We start from the raw sequence: 15,682 nt of genomic DNA, 5'->3' as shown, positions 1-15,682 counted from the left end.
TTTTATTATTTTTTTCGAAGGGGTGGGGAGGGGGGGGCAGGATTAGGAGGGGTATTTTTTTTCCCCCGTTTCAACACCCATCTTGAGTTTATTCTAAGAACGGGACAAGGTCCTGGTGGCATTTTCCTGTTTCTGTCATGTGGGATACGAGGATCTTATAGCGTGCATTTTTTTTTTTTTTCTTTAAACATGCATGTAGTCCATTTAACAAAAGAAGACATATCATACGCTTCTTCTGGCCTGAAGGAGAAAAGAACACACAGTAAGAATATGTCAATAATGAAATTAGTTATTGAAATCAATAAATAAATGAATGAATAAATCAATAAATGAAAAAAAAATAATAAATGAATAAATAGATAGAGAGCTAGATGAATAGAATTAAATTTCAAAAATAGATAAATGAATAAATAAATGAATAAATAAATAAATAAATAATAAAGAAACAAATGGATAGATAGATAAATGAATGAATGAATAAGCAAATGAATATATAAATAAATGAATGAATAAACAAATAAATAGATAGATAAATAAATGAATGAACGAATAAACAAGTAAATAGACAAAACGAATGACTAAATGAATGAATAAATCAATCAATCAATAAACACACAAGCAACCCTCCTTACCCCCAAGCAAGCAGAAGATGAAGTGTGCACGACGTTGAAGATCCTGTAATCCATGTCAGCGTTCGGTGGGTTATAGAAACAAGAATATACACAGTATGCAGCCCCCCACCCCCACCCCCACCCCCACCCCACCCCCCCACCCCCCACCCCCCACCCCTCCCTATCTGAAAACGGAGTCTGGCTGCCTGCATGGCAGGGTAAAAACGGTCATACACGTAAAGGCCCACCCATGTATATACGAGTGAACGAGGGAGTTGGAAGCCTACGAACGAAGAAGTATGAATGAGTGGGCTACCTGACTTCAGTCGGTAAAGATTTATGAAGAAAAAAGAAAAAAGAAAAAAAAAAAAAAAAGAGGAAGGTAAGAACTGGGCCCCCACCTTCCTAATCCGAGTCTTGGATGTTGTGGACAGGGGTTCTCTGCTCTGGTGGTCGTTAACAGGGCTTGGGTGTCTTCAGTCTTTGATCTTATGAAACCATGTCAATGCCTGCCTTCTTCATGTGCCAAGCCATTGACACAGTGAATATGAATCACTGCAAGGCAAGGCAAGGCAAGGCAAGGAGTTTATTTCGTGTGCCCCCTGGGGTCACTGAAACATTGCAAATGTTCATCATTTACACATATCCAATAAAGGATTCAATGCAAAAGATGCTATCAAAGTCTGAGGTATTCAACCATTGACCTCTTTTTAACCGTCTGAATATCAAACTACTTTCACTTGAAAAACAAACTGATGTTATTTTGTTTCAAACACCTTTTTTTTTTTTCTTTCGTTTTTTTCCAGTCATGCCTTGTCCCCTTTGACCTTTGAGCCTCAACCGAGCTTTTTGTCACCTTCAAAATGGCTGCTGCCAGTTCTTCCTCGACCTCTCTCCTGCCGACAACCAATGGGAGCCCGGCCGTTGGCAACGTCACTTACCCTTCCCATCAGCCTCTTTCTCCGGAAGAGTTGTACCCGGTGGTGGCGGTACTGTCCGTGTTTTCAGTGACTGGAGTGGTGGGGAATGCCATCGCTTTCTACGTGTTTTCCACGTTGAAGAAACAGGTGAGGGGTTAGTGTTAGTGTCGTGTTGTGTTAGTGTTAGTGTCGTGTTGTGTTAGAGTCGTGTCGTGTCGTGTCGTGTGAGGGGGAAGAACGGAGTTGTGGAATTGTGTTGTGTTAGTGTTAGTGTCGTGTTGTGTTAGTGTCGTGTTGTGTTAGTGTCGTGTCGTGTCGTGTTGTGCTGTGCTGTGTTGTGTTGTTTTAGAGTCGTGTCGTGTCGTGTCGTGTGAGGGGGAAGAACGGAGTTGTGGAATTGTCTTGTGTTGGTGTTAGTGTTAGTGTCGTGTTGTGTTAGTGTCGTGTTGTGTTAGTGTCGTGTTGTGTTAGTGTCGTGTCGTGTCGTGTCGTGTTGTGCTGTGCTGTGTTGTGTTGTGTTAGTGTCGTGTCGTGTCGTGTTGTGTTGTGTTGTGTTGTGTTGTGCGGTGCTGTGCTATGCTGTGATGTGCTGTGATGTGTTGTGTTGTGTTAGAGTCGTGTCGTGTCGTGTCGTGTCGTGTTGCGTTGTGTTGTGCTGTGCTGTGCGGTGCTGTGCTGTGTTGTGCTATGCTGTGTTGTGTTAGTGTCGTGTCGTGTCGTTTTGTGTCATGTTGTGCTATGCTGTGCTGTGCTGTGCTGTGCTATGCTGTGTTGTGTTAGTGTCGTGTCGTGTCGTTTTGTGTTGTGCTGTGCTGTGCTGTGCTGTGCTGTGCTGTGCTGTGTTGTCTTAGTGTCGTGTCGTGTTGTGCTGTGCTGTGCTGTGCTGTGTTGTCTTAGTGTCGTGTTAGTGTCGTGTCGTGTTGTGTTGTGCTGTGTTGTGTTAGTGTCGTGTCGTGTCGTGTCATGTTGTGCTATGCTGTGCTGTGCTGTGCTGTGCTATGCTGTGTTGTGTTAGTGTCGTGTCGTGTCGTTTTGTGTTGTGTTGTGCTGTGCTGTGCTGTGTTGTCTTAGTGTCGTGTCGTGTTGTGCTGTGCTGTGCTGTGCTGTGATGTGCTATGATGTGCTGTGTTTGTTGTGTTGTGTTGTGTTGTGTTAGTGTCGTGTTGTGTTGTGCTGTGCTGTGCTGTGTTGTCTTAGTGTCGTGTCGTGTTGTGCTGTGCTGTGCTGTGCTGTGATGTGCTATGATGTGCTGTGTTTGTTGTGTTGTGTTGTGTTGTGTTAGTGTCGTGTCGTGTTGTACTGTGCTGTGTTGTGTTGGGTTCCTTTGCGTTGCGTTGTGTTGTGTTATGTTGTGTTGTGCTGTGCTGTGCTGTGCTTTGCAGCGCAGTGCAGTGCAGTGCAGTGCAGTGCCGTACCATCCTGTGCTATGCTGTGCCTTGTCGTGTCGTGTTGTCTTATGTTGTGTTGTGTTATGTTGCGCAAACAGGTGGGGAGAGAGATTCCAGTAGTGGGTGGGTGGGCGGGTGGATGGGTGAGTGTGGGGGTGTGCATGTTTACAATTTCACCCTGTTATATATTCATATGTAGTAAACGATGGCGCAGTTAGTGTCACTGTATGTGTTCTGTCCAGAATTTATATTTCTTTTCTTGTATTCGCGAACAAGAAAAACGATGTCATGCCGTCTTCTTACCAAGCACATGGTCTGTGTACTTTTCACATTACGTTAGCTATGCAAAGTGTCCATAACTATGTAGGCCTACTGATGTTAGGTATAATGTCTATTATACGTTATAAAATTGCACTGTTACACATGATGAAAATGTGTCCTCCTTGACCAAGTTGATTTTTTTTTTTTTTTTTTTTTAATGCATAGCCTGCGTTCCGGCAACTGGGAAAAGATAATGGCGTTTTCGGATTCCGGAACCAGCCTCAACGAAATAAACCGTTAATGATCCGGAAATACAGTTTAATTCGGGAGAGATTTACAAGCTATTATTGGGATGACTGTGAAGATTTTTTTCCTACTATGTTTAAGCCAAATTTTGTATTGGCAGACAAAGCATCTCCTGAGAAAATGGCAATGTTAAAGTTTACCACGGACACACAGACATACATACAGACACACACAGAGAAAAACCGAATACTGGGTTATAACATAGACTCACTTTGTTTACACAAGTGAGTCAAAAAAAGTTTTCATGTATTCACTTCTTTTAATTCTTGCTTTGTTTGTTTGTTTTGTTTTTGTTTTGTTTTCTTTCTTCCTTTTGGAACTTTAGTTCTTGTTTTCAGTTTCAGTTTCAGTTGCTCAAGGAGGCGTCACTGCGTTCGGACAAACCATATACGCTACACCACATCTGCCAAGCAGATGCCTGACCAGCAGCGTAACCCAACGCGCTTAGTCAGGCCTTGAGAAAAAAAAAAAAAAAAAAAAAAAACGGGGGAATAAATAATAGATAAGCTTACATAAATAAATAAATAAATGAATAATAATTATAATATAGAAAAAGGTAGTAGTAATAATAATAGTAATAGTTCTTGTACAATCCGTCACGATCTCTGACGCCATCTGTGACGTATCTGCAGAAATTGACGTCAACCATCTTCATCCTGGCTCTGGCGGGAACCGACTTCATCACATGCCTGATAACCATTCCCTTCACCATCATCATGGAATTGATTGACTTCAAACTGCAGGTGAGGGGACAGGTTTCATGAGTACGAGTGTGTGTGTGTGTGTGTGTGTGTGTGTGTGTGTTGGTGTGTGTGTGCGTGTGTGTGTTGGGGTGAAGGTCAATTATTTTTGTTTGTTTCTGGTCAAAATTAATAGCGTCATTTTTGAGGACTAGGTTAGACGCTCATTGGGCCAACTCTAAGTGTTTATGATCCAGTATGCTTATCATTAGGCCACGCATGCTGGTATACTGTTTCTAATTGAACGACGAACAGGCCTTGAAAGGCCCCAAACGTCTGATTGCAGTTCAAGTCCAGTTCAAGTTCACAAGTAAACATGGTTCATTTTAAAAAGCGGGCATGTTAACATATTTTACTGGTCAAATCGATTTGGGAGTGTTGGGGTTAAGTGGAGTCACATGATTTGAAGAGAGGGAAGGCGATCATTTCGCTGACGCTGTAGTTGGCCAAAATTAATAGTGTAGATGGATATGCTTCATTTCAAAATGAAATGTCAACAGGTTTCACAGATTCAAAACTCAATATTTTTATTTTTTTATTAGTCTATTCATTTATCTATCTGTTAATATTAGTTGCAGCAGTAGTAGTATCGTTATCATTACTACTACTACTACTTCTGCTACTACCAACTCTACTGCTACTACTATTACCGTCATCATCATTCTCATATTCATGATAACCAAAACTACTGCTACTGCTATTCATAGTAGTTGCAACAGTAGTAGCAGTGATAGTATCAGTATCACTACTACTAACACTAACACTACTACTACTATCAATATCATTAACATACTATTATTATCACTGATATCATCATCATCATAACCAATACTACTAGTTATAGTAGTTGCAGTAGTAGTAGTAGTAGTAGTATCATTATCATTACTACTACTGCTACTACTACTACAAACACTACTAATACTGTTGATATTATTAATATTATTATCATCATTAATTAATAATATCATCGTCATCATCATAACCAATACACTACTACTACGACGACTACTACGACGACGACTACTACTGCTGCTACTACTACTACTACGACGACGACGACGACTACTACTGCTGCTACTACTACTACTACGACGACGACGACGACTACTACTGCTGCTACTACTACTACTACGACGACGACGACGACTACTACTGCTGCTACTACTACTACGACTACTACTGCTGCTGCTACTACGACTACTACTACAATTTCAAAAAAAAAAAAAAAACAGGTGGACTTCTTCTGCAAGTTCTATCACTTCCTGATCACCACCACGGTGCCTTTCTCGGCCTTCGTCATGGTGGTGATCGCCGTGGATCGCTACCTGTGTATCTGCCACCCCTTCCTGCACTGGATGACCCAGCGGAGGGCCAAGATCATCATCGCCTGCCTCGCCGTCTTCATCTTCTGCATCGGCGGGGTCATCTGCATCCACTACAGCATCTATGAGGAGACTGAGGAGCGCCTGTTCGAGGAGATTGGGATTGAGGGTATGTTTGTGTGTGTGTGTGTGTGGATGACGTGTTTGTTGTGTGTGTGTGTGTGTGTGTGTTTGTTGTTGTTTTGTTGTTTTTGTTGTTGTTTGTTGGTTGGTTGGTTTTTCCACTTTTGTGTGTGGTGGTTGTTGTTACTTTATTTGTTCATTTCTATGTTTATTTTTTTGTTTGTGAGGTTATCGGTGGTGTGGTGGGGGTGAGGGGCGATTTGTGTGGTGAAGGTTATTGGTGGTGTGGTGGGGGTGAGGGGCGATTTGTGTGGTGAAGGTTATCGGTCGTGTGAGAGTGGGGGCGATTTGTGTGGTGAAGGTTATCGGTGTGGGGGCGGGGGGGGGGGGTTTGTGTGGTTATGGGGGGGGGGGGGGTTGTGTGGTGACGGTTATCGGTGGTGTGTTATCATTTTTTTGAGATAACTCTTTTTGTTTACATGGTGTGTGTGTGTGTGTGTGTGTGTGTGTGTGTGTGTGTGTGTGTGTGTGTGTGTGTGTGTCAAACACGTTGATGTATAATATTTCTCTGCCCCCAGGGTTTACATGAAATAAACTTATTGCCTTGCCTTGCCTTATTGTCCCGACGTCCGTAAATGGTTATGGGGACCTTTTCACCTTTTTATTCTTTCTTTCTTTCTCTCCTTCTTTATTTTTTTCTTTCTTTTTTTTTCTATTTCTTTTTATAACAACTCAGGAAGCATTAATTCTATTACATTGATGTAGGCCTCCTAGTATCTGTCTGACGTCTATAAGATGGACATTTTCTTGCCGTACTTAGTCTTCAGCGTTTGTGATGGTATGTCAGTGCTTTTAAATGACTTAGTGTAAATGTGTGTAGTAATGTCATTTACATAAATGCATTTACATACCACATAAAGCAGACAGTCAGAGTGTTGTGTTCACATTATGAATGGACACAATAGTCTTTTGTGAGTTATTTCCTTCTTTCCTTAATTACATATTATATGCCCACATATATGCCAATCCATCACTTGATCATACAAAGAAAAAATAACAACGAAATACAAAAACAAAAGCACACCAGAAAAAAGAAAACACCCTTAATGGCTGCATTCTGTAAAACCAGGAGAGTTAATTCAGCCCCATCCTCTTCACACGCTTCCCGAATTAATATTTTGGGTGTTTTTGTTGTTGTTTTTTTTCCTAATGAATGTCTGGAACAGGTGCGGGTGGAAACGGTACCCAGTACCGGACCAACGGGACTGTGGCAGTGGTCAGCACTTCCCTCAACATGACCGTAGTGACCGTGGAGGAGGTGGTCAGTGTTGGGGTCAGCCGTGGGAAACCTAAAGTGAGTCTGTCCTCGTTGCCTTCAGAATATAGAATGATAATGAGGCCAGCTTCCTATTTTATTTTATTTTTTATTTCTTTTTTTGCCCCCTTTTTTTCCCCTTTTTTTTTTTTTTTAATGTGTCTGGGTTTGTTCCAGTTTCAGTTTCAGTAGCTCACTGCGTTCGGACAAATCCATATACGTTACACCACATCTGCCAAGCAGATGCCTGACCAGCAGCGTAACCCAATGCTCTTAGTCAGGCCTTGAGAAAAGAAAAAAAAGTAAATAAATAATAGATAAATACATAACAAAGAACTACTACTAATAATAATAATATGTATAAAGTGCAAAAACTTGATGAAGTCAACTATAAGCGTACAGAAAGTTTGTTCCAATGTACCTCTTATCTACCTGTGTGCTAGCTGAATTGGTAGCATAAGCAGCATTGACTTGAGTGGTGTCTCTTTGTGCCAGCTGAATTGGTAGCGTAAGCAGCATTGACTTGAAGCTGTGTTCCTTGTTACCACTCTTTATTGTTTATAAATCCTCCTCCATCCCTCTCTTTTTTTTTGTATAGGTTGGTATTGGTGGTGGTTTTGGTTCTTGATATTGTTGATATTGGTGCTGCTGTTGATTGCACTGCTGACCTCTTTTGTATTCATGTCCAGGGTGATTTTGTTTTGTTTTTTGTGGTGATCATGAGTTTTTTAATGTTGTTGTTGCTGTTGATAGTTGTGTCGACTGCGAAGTTGTTGTTTGTAGTGGTAAGCCGTGGACACCTTTTTTTTTTTTTTTTTTTTTTTTTATTTACTCGTGTAAACAATTCTGACTGTGTCATTGTAGTTGTGTCGGTGTTATTGCTGTAATTAATTATAACAATATCACCTCCACCACAATTCTGACAGTACCATACTGGCAGCGTCGTTTTTTATAGCTGTAATTATAATAACATCAGCAGCACCATAATTATGAATGTCCCATGATCACAATGTCGTTGTTACTGCTGTAATTATAAAACCATCACCACCACCATAACCCTGACTGTATCTCCTCCTCCTCCTCTCACTCCTCCCCCTCCTCCGCCTTCTCTCCCTCCTCCGCCCTCCTCGTCCTCCTTCCCCTCCTCCTCTCCCTCCTCTCCCTCTTCCCCCGCTCCTCCTCCCCTCCTCCTCCTCCTCCTCTCCCTCCTCCTACACCTCCTCTGCCACCTCTCCCTCCTCCTCTCCCTCCTCCTCCACCCCGTCCTCTTCCTCCTCTCCTTTCTCCTCAACCTCCTCCCTCCTCCTCCTCCCCCTCCTCTCCCTCCTCTTCTCCCTCCTCCTCTTCTCCCTCCTCGTCTCCCTCCTCTCACTCCTCCTCCTCTCCTACCAGATCGTGGAGACCATCACCATGAGGAAGCAGTGCGACCGGAGGGAGAACACCATAGACGTCCGCTTCTTCAACGCCCTGCAGAGGATCTACTCGGGCTTCTTCCTCGTCAGCTGCATCGCCGTCCTCATCCTCTACAGCCTCATCTACCAGTCCGTCGTCGCCCAGCGCCGGAAAAAGCTTCGCATCCGGAGCGCGCAGTGCTGTTCGCTTTGGAAGTCCTCCAGCTTCGCCAACGGGGAGGCGTCGGACGGCGTGACCACCGCCGTGGAGCTGACGCAGGTGAACGGAGACAACTCTCACCACCACCGCACCGAGGAATACGGCGCCGTTTCCGAGGAACCCCCCAGCTCCATGCGCACGACTAATTTTAACGGGGGGTCCGCTTCCGCTTCCACTTCCGCTTCGACGCGCGTGCGCGCCTCGTCTTCTCTCCCGCGCACGCGCTTGGAGCGCATGCGCATGGCTAATATCAAAACGGCGCTGATGTTGTTTGTGGTGACTCTGGTGTTCATCTTCTCTTTTCTGCCGTCGTGGCTGATCGCTCTGAAGATCATGAATGCTCCCGTGATGGTGTTTTACATGTACTTCTTCTACAACGTCGTCAACCCTATCATCTACGCTTTCATGAATCAGAACTTCCGTACGGAGCTGAAAAAAATGTTTCGCTGTCAGTAGCAAAAGGGAGAGTGAAGGTGTGCATTTTTTCCCCCGATAAACAATGTTTACACACACTACAGTGTAGTATCGAGATACAGTGAAGGAACGCACCTTCTGTTTTTCAGACCTTTGACTGCTGAACATTCGTAAACTGAGACCATTGTAGGAATGAAACTGATGTACATTTGTTGACTTTGATGTACTTTTAAGTGGCGGTACTTGAGTCTGTATGCGCAGATGGAGAGATGGGGAAGTCCAAGAGGGAGAATATGACTGACAACCTGACTAAACTGTAAGCTCCATGTCTGTGAAGCGATGGTCCTTCACGTGTCGAGCAGACTCGTCAGCAGCACACAAGTGGTTAATGCTGACTTGGTGTTAAAGTTGAGCTTTTGGCGATGAGTCTTAGTTAGTTACCAGTGCATGGGTGTGCTTGTTTGGTTTTAGTTTTGTGTTTTTCGCCCACTGTTTGACTACTAGTTGTATTAATGCGAACGTGTCGTATTGGATTGCTAGTTATTAATGTGGATGGATCTTTTTGAACCGCCAGTTCTATTCTTTGTGGATGTGTCTTTTTGAGCCGCTGGTTGTATTTCACATGGATGTGTCTTTTGGAACCTCTAGTTGTACCAGTGTGAATGTGTCGTTTTGGACTGTTACTTATCAATATGGATGTGATTTCTTGGACTGCTAGTTATTAATGTTAGTGTGTGTCTTTTGGGACTGCTAATCTCAACATGAATGCGACTTTTTGAAGTACTAGTTGTATCAGCGTGAATGTGTCCTTTTCGATCGCTAGTTAACAATGTGGATGTGTCTTTTGAAGGGGTTGCTAGAACTTTATCAAGTTGAATGTGTCTTTTTTGTTTTGACTGCTAGAACTATGTAAATTTGACTGTGTCTTTTTGACTGCTAGCTATCAACGTGAATGTGTTTTTGGACAGCTAGTTATCAGTTTGATTTTTCCTGTTGGGAATGCTAATAATTAATGTGAATGTGACTTTTGGACTGTTTTTTGGACTGCTAATTATCAGTTTGAATTTTCTGTTGGGAATGCTAATAATTAATGTGAATGTGTCTTTTGGACTACCAGTTATTAATGCGAATGTTGTTTTCTTGTTGTTGTTGTTGTTGTTGTTGTTTGGACTGCTAGAAATAAAAATGAATGCGTCTTCTTAGACTGCTAGCTATTTATTTGAATGTGTCTTTTTGGACTGCATAGCGACAAGTGTACGAGTCGTTTTATAATGACAGTCATTTGATCTGTTGCGCGAAAAACCGTATCGCTGATGCTGCTTTGAAGCGAAAATAGGAAGGTACATTGCTAATAAGCTGCTTCGTTCTCTTATCAATCCTGCATTGTGGCCACAGTTACGACAGTGACTTTTGTTTTTTAATGAATAGTTCTTTGGCGTTGCTGAATATATCTGGTTGAGGCTGAACTGTTGTATGCAGGCCGATGCATTATTACCAACAAAACTTTGTGCAGTCTTGTATTTATTAGCGACCATGATCAGCAACGGGATCCGTTTATGTGTGTGTGTGTGTGTTGTTTTTCGTTTTGTTTTGTTAGGGTTTGGGGGGGCCCGGGGGGGGGGGGGGGGGGGTTGCTGTTGTTTTGTGGGAGGAGGGTTTGTTGTTTTCTTTTCTTTTCTTGTTTTTCGAGGGGCGGGGGTGGTTGCCCGGTTTCTTTTTCTTCAAACATCAGTTGCCTGTTCAAGAATCTGTATACAAAATCAGTTTAACCATTCTTATTTTGTTGTTGTCTTTAAATCGATATACATACACACCATTTTTTTTTTTTTTTTTTTTTTTTTTACTGTATGTGCATTGAAATGTGACAGTAACAAAAATTGAATGAGTACCAGGAATGGCTAGTTTTACTGCGGGTTTCTTTTTTTTTTTTTTTTTTTTTTTTTCTTTTTTTTTTTTTTTGTTGTTTTTTCGGGATAGATTACATGCATGAATAAGTCACACACTCCTCCCACATCAAGACTGGTACGACAGGACACGTAAATATTTATTTCCTTTTTGTAGGTTGGTTAGAAACTCTTTCAGAATAGGTAGAGCCTTGGGCTTTTTGTGTAATGTTTTTTTTGGGGGGTTTTATCAGTGCCGCTGAGCAAGCAATACGTTGAGAAGTACACCATTGCATCGTCATTTTTGTTTGTTTATTTGCATCTGGCTTTTCTTTCTGCTGAAGCAAAATTCAGCGCGACAAAGCTGCTTGTACTTGCTTCGTTTATTTAAGAAACTGATGATATTTTATTGATAATTATTGGTGAACTAAGACCGAGCAGAAACGTTTAAGAAAAATGTTAATTAAAGTGGTGGTTGTGATTTCAGAGGGTTTTTTTGTGGGTTTTTTAAAATTAAATTGAGATGCAGTTTTGTTTCTAGTACTGACATTATCAACAGTGTATGTCATTATTTTGTTTTGGTGTTTAATGGAGTTTTTTCTTATAGGTAAACAGATATAGACAGACAGACAGATAGATAGGTAGATCTGATAGATAAATAGATAGATAGGTAGATCTGATAGATAAATAGATGTGGGGAACCGTGGCGGGCGGTGGCAATGGAATGTGTGTGAGTGTGTGCGCGTGTGTAGATATATCGCCTCTTACACTGACTTAAGTACTGAGTATTTTGTTTATTGAAATACTGAAGTGCGTTGGCTCTGTTTTCGGGTAACTGTTTTTTCCTTTCTTTCTCTCTCTCTCTTTTTTTGTGTGCATTGTCAAAAGGTAGTATAATACAAATATGTACCATGACTAAACAATAACATTAAAGAATGCCAGCAACAACGACGACAAGGACAACAGCAAGAACATAAATATAGAAGAAGAAAGAATGATGATGATTATGCTGTTGATGAAAGAAAGATCAAAACATATTGACTGCGTAGTTGGATACAGAAACTGATCTTCACTCATGATGCTATGGAAAACAAATTAACAGGCCTAATGATGATGGTCGTGCTAATAATACTGGCGGAAGAAGAACAAAAAGAAGAAAAAGAAAAAAAAGAAGACATCAATTAACTAGTTCCCACTACACGTCAGGATACACATACTAATCTTTCCATTGCTACTTTCTAACAGAATGATATTGAGCTCACTGTGCCATACGAAAGCAGAATGGAGGAAGCCCACTTCTACAAGACCGAGATGTATGCTAGCCTAGCCAGCAACCTGAGAGAATCTTGCCATAGAGATTGGTGCAAGAGGGTTTGTGGGCGCATTTGCCCACAGCCTCATGAAACAGCTGTCGATTTCTGGCAGAGAGAGGACATGGGCTCTCAAAGCAATGGCAGAAGCAGCAGAAAAGAGTTCCAGCTAGATCTGGTCGAGGAAGAATGAAAGTAAACTTCATAAGGATTAAATTTCCCTACTCAAACTAGGCTTATGATGGCTCAGTGGTTAAATTAAAACGTCTACTAGAAAAGGTGACTCAGTCCTGAAGTGGCGACCACCCTGGAGTCGCGGGTTCGAACCTGCTGAGGACCGGGAAAACAGAAAAAAGAAAAGGCAGCAATATAAGGGTATCCAGGAGTCGAGTTCAGGGCCGAAACACTTGACTGAGGGGGGCTTGTTCTCTCTTAGGAGGAAGGTGGCAGAATGGTTAAGACGCTCAGCTGCCAATACAGAGAGTCCGTGAGGGTGTGGGTTCGAATCCCGCTCTCGCCCTTTCTCCTAAGTTTGACTGGAAAATCAAACTGAGCGTCTAGTCTTTCGGATGAGACGATAAACCGAGGTCCCGTGTGCAGCACGCACTTGGCGCACTGAAAAAGAACCCATGGCAACGAGAGTGTTGTCCTCTGGCGAAATTACGTAAAATGAAATCCACTTTCATAGGTACACAAATATGTAAGCATGCACTCAAGGCCTGACTAAGCGCGTTGGGTTATGCTGCTGGTCAGGCATCTGCTCAACAGATGTGGTGTAGCGTGTATGGATTTGTCCGAACGCAGTGACGCCTCCTTGAGAAAGTGAAACTGAAACTGAAACTGTTCTCTGAAGACCTTGTACTGTCCACCTCTCCATTGAGTTTCTTTTCACCGTTCTTGTAGTGCTCACAGTAGATGCATATGGACTTACATACATAATAGTGAATAAATATTATATCTTTTGGTAAAAAAAAAAAAAAGATGACTCACTCACTTTCCCAATTGATAAGTACATATCATAAACGTATTATAACAAGGGATAAAAAGATTAGTGCTCTTGGCTGGGTTTATATGATTCAGACATGTCAGTACATATCAATTTGGTGAGATAATTGTAGTTAAGACGCTCTTCTGCTGATACAGAGTTCATCGGTGTTGTTTGTTTTTGTATAATGAGACACGCCGGTACCTATCAATTTATTCAAAATGATTGTAGTGAAGACGCTCTTCTGCTAATACAGAGTCCCTGACAGTCTGGGTTCGAATTCCGTTCTCAGCGTTTATCTCCAGTTTGACTGGAAAATCAAACTGAGCATGTAATCATTAGGATGAGACAACAAGTCGAGGTCATGTATGCAGCGCGCACTTGGCGCACTGAAACAGAACCCATGGCAAGTAAAGTTTTGTCCTCTGGCAAAATTCTAAAGAAGAAATCCACTCTGATATGTGTGCGCGTTCGTTTGTATATGATAGAGGGAGAGAGAGTGTGGAGAGAGTATGTGTGTGTGTGTGTGTGATTGCTTTGAAAAGTCTTGAAGGCTGAATGATATATATTTTTTTTTCAATTTCAAGTATTATCTTTTTAGAAAGCTGCTGAATCTGCACGTGTATTGGTAATGAACATCTCACTACCTCAGCTGCTTCATGAAAGAAAAAAAAAATGTCCGATTCATTATTATTACTGTAGCCGTAACCGAGTGGTTTATCTACATGAAAGGGGACGGTACAAAAGAATTACTAATGATGATTTAAAGATGATTTACTGATTTAAAGGATAGAAAAGAATCCCCGCGCAGGCCAGGAACGTGTAGAGGCCCGTCACAAAAGGGTTTCCTATTGTTTTATTTACAGTGTTTATGAGAAGATAAAAGAGAAGAAGATAAGAAAAGAAGAAAATAGAGAAAACAGTGCAAGCGATATGGCGATGACGCTAGCTGTTGTGGCAACATACACACAACACACACTGCTTGTGACACAGCAAAAGAGAGAGAGAGAGAGAGAGAGAGCAGGCTCTAGCCAGTGACTGACCAGGTGGAAAAGTGACCAGTGATCACCCACTCCGTCTACTTACGCAAGTTAAGCGAACTGCAAAGGAGCTCTCTGAAATTATAATTATTACTGAATAGCGTACTGCAAAGGAGCTCTCTGAAATTATAATTATTTCTGAATCACGAGTGTTCACACACAGTGAGTCTGTGCAATAACCAATGTTTCGGTTGTGTGTGTGTGTGTGTGTGTGTGTCACGGCAGTGGAACTTTAACGAGAAAATAATATATGGGTATATGTGAGTGTGTGTGCGTGTGTGTCCGTGGTAAGCTTTAACGATTTCGTTTTCTCTGGAAATACCTACACTGTTGACACAAAAATTTTAGCTTGAAATAAGGGGGTAAATGACTTGTTCCAATACATTGTAATTGTAATGACAACACACCTGTGGGAAGGTCGCAAAAATTACTCTCTTTTTTTTTTTAAAAAGACAAAACATTTTCAGGGATCGGTGACAATGTTACTTTTTTTGTTCTTCTTTGTTTCATCACTATTTACAAAACGTAGTATTTTCGTTTCTGACTGATTTAATAGCAGATACTGCTGCTGTTGTTTGTTTCTTTGTCGATTGTCTTTTGTTGTTGTTTGTTTGTTGTTGTTGTTGCGGGGTTTGTTTGTTGTTTGTTTGTTGTTGTTGTTGCGGGGTTTGTTTGTTTTTTGTTTGTTGTTTAGTTGTTGTTGTTGTTGTTGTTTTTTTTTGGGGGGGGGGTGTTTTGGGGGATTTTTCTTGTTGTTGTTTTGGTTTGGTTTTGTTTTTTTGTTTGGTTGGTTGGCTGTTTTTTTGTTTTTGTTTTGTTTTTGTTTGTTTTTCCTGCCCCATCATTTGCATCAGACGACATTCAAATTTTTTTCCACGCTTTTTTCATGGGGTAGCATAACAATCGCAGCTGCACCGGACATTGCGAACGTGTCTAGGGTCGAATGTAAAGTTTCTTCGTGAGATTCCGTAACAATACACTCGCCGGCGAGCCGCTGAGTTCGACACCCCACGTGACAAGTTAATCTGCATAGATATCGAAAATGGCGTCGCAGGCGATATAGTGGAAATTTTTGGAGCGAACTAGATCACGACAGCGGCTTTTTACTGTTCCTGGAGTGATTGAAATGCCTCGGACTGAAGGTTTCAACATCAACGAGGATGGTAAAGACGTTGAATAAAGTATCTGCAGTGAAGAAAGCTACCAGCAAGAAGGTATTGTCAGTGACAGCTTCTGAGGGCAGTGAAGAGGAAGGGGGTGGGCGTAATCACAACGTGAGGAGAGGGGTCCATGGGTCAAGCGAGTTTCATTCAGTTACTTCATGTTTTGGTGGGGTTTTGTGATTTTTTCCCGAACCCTAACAAATTGGTCGTCTGCAGGAAAAAGCAAGGGAGAAAACTATTCGTCCCTAGTGAGCTAAGTGGCATCAAACTACTGTGTTGCATTGCCACAC

General features: G+C 41.8%; 1 protein-coding gene across 1 annotated transcript; it reads left to right on the top strand.

Moving 5' to 3' along the window:
• The first annotated feature begins 1,474 nt into the window (after positions 1 to 1,474).
• Positions 1,475 to 9,053, top strand: LOC143301992 (uncharacterized). The gene is made up of 6 exons (XM_076616475.1): positions 1,475 to 1,678; positions 3,568 to 3,576; positions 4,119 to 4,229; positions 5,459 to 5,717; positions 6,898 to 7,025; positions 8,379 to 9,053. The coding sequence occupies exons 1-6, from the start codon at positions 1,475 to 1,477 to the stop codon at positions 9,051 to 9,053; spliced, it is 1,386 nt and encodes a 461-aa protein (XP_076472590.1).
• The last annotated feature ends 6,629 nt before the right edge of the window (positions 9,054 to 15,682 follow it).

Source organism: Babylonia areolata, chromosome 28 (assembly GCF_041734735.1).
Source record: "Babylonia areolata isolate BAREFJ2019XMU chromosome 28, ASM4173473v1, whole genome shotgun sequence".
Lineage (NCBI taxonomy): Eukaryota > Metazoa > Mollusca > Gastropoda > Neogastropoda > Buccinidae > Babylonia > Babylonia areolata.
Note: the sequence above shows the minus strand (reverse complement) of the source record. Positions and strands in the feature narration are given on the sequence as shown.

Bases quoted from the DNA above. Each gene is read 5' to 3' on its own strand.
- LOC143301992 (XM_076616475.1), top strand. From the start codon at position 1,475: ATGGCTGCTGCCAGTTCTTCCTCGACCTCTCTCCTGCCGACAACCAAT. The intron at 4,230-5,458 runs GTGAGGGGACAG...AAAAAAAAACAG, and splicing joins TGATTGACTTCAAACTGCAG to GTGGACTTCTTCTGCAAGTT. The intron at 7,026-8,378 runs GTGAGTCTGTCC...CTCTCCTACCAG, and splicing joins TCAGCCGTGGGAAACCTAAA to ATCGTGGAGACCATCACCAT.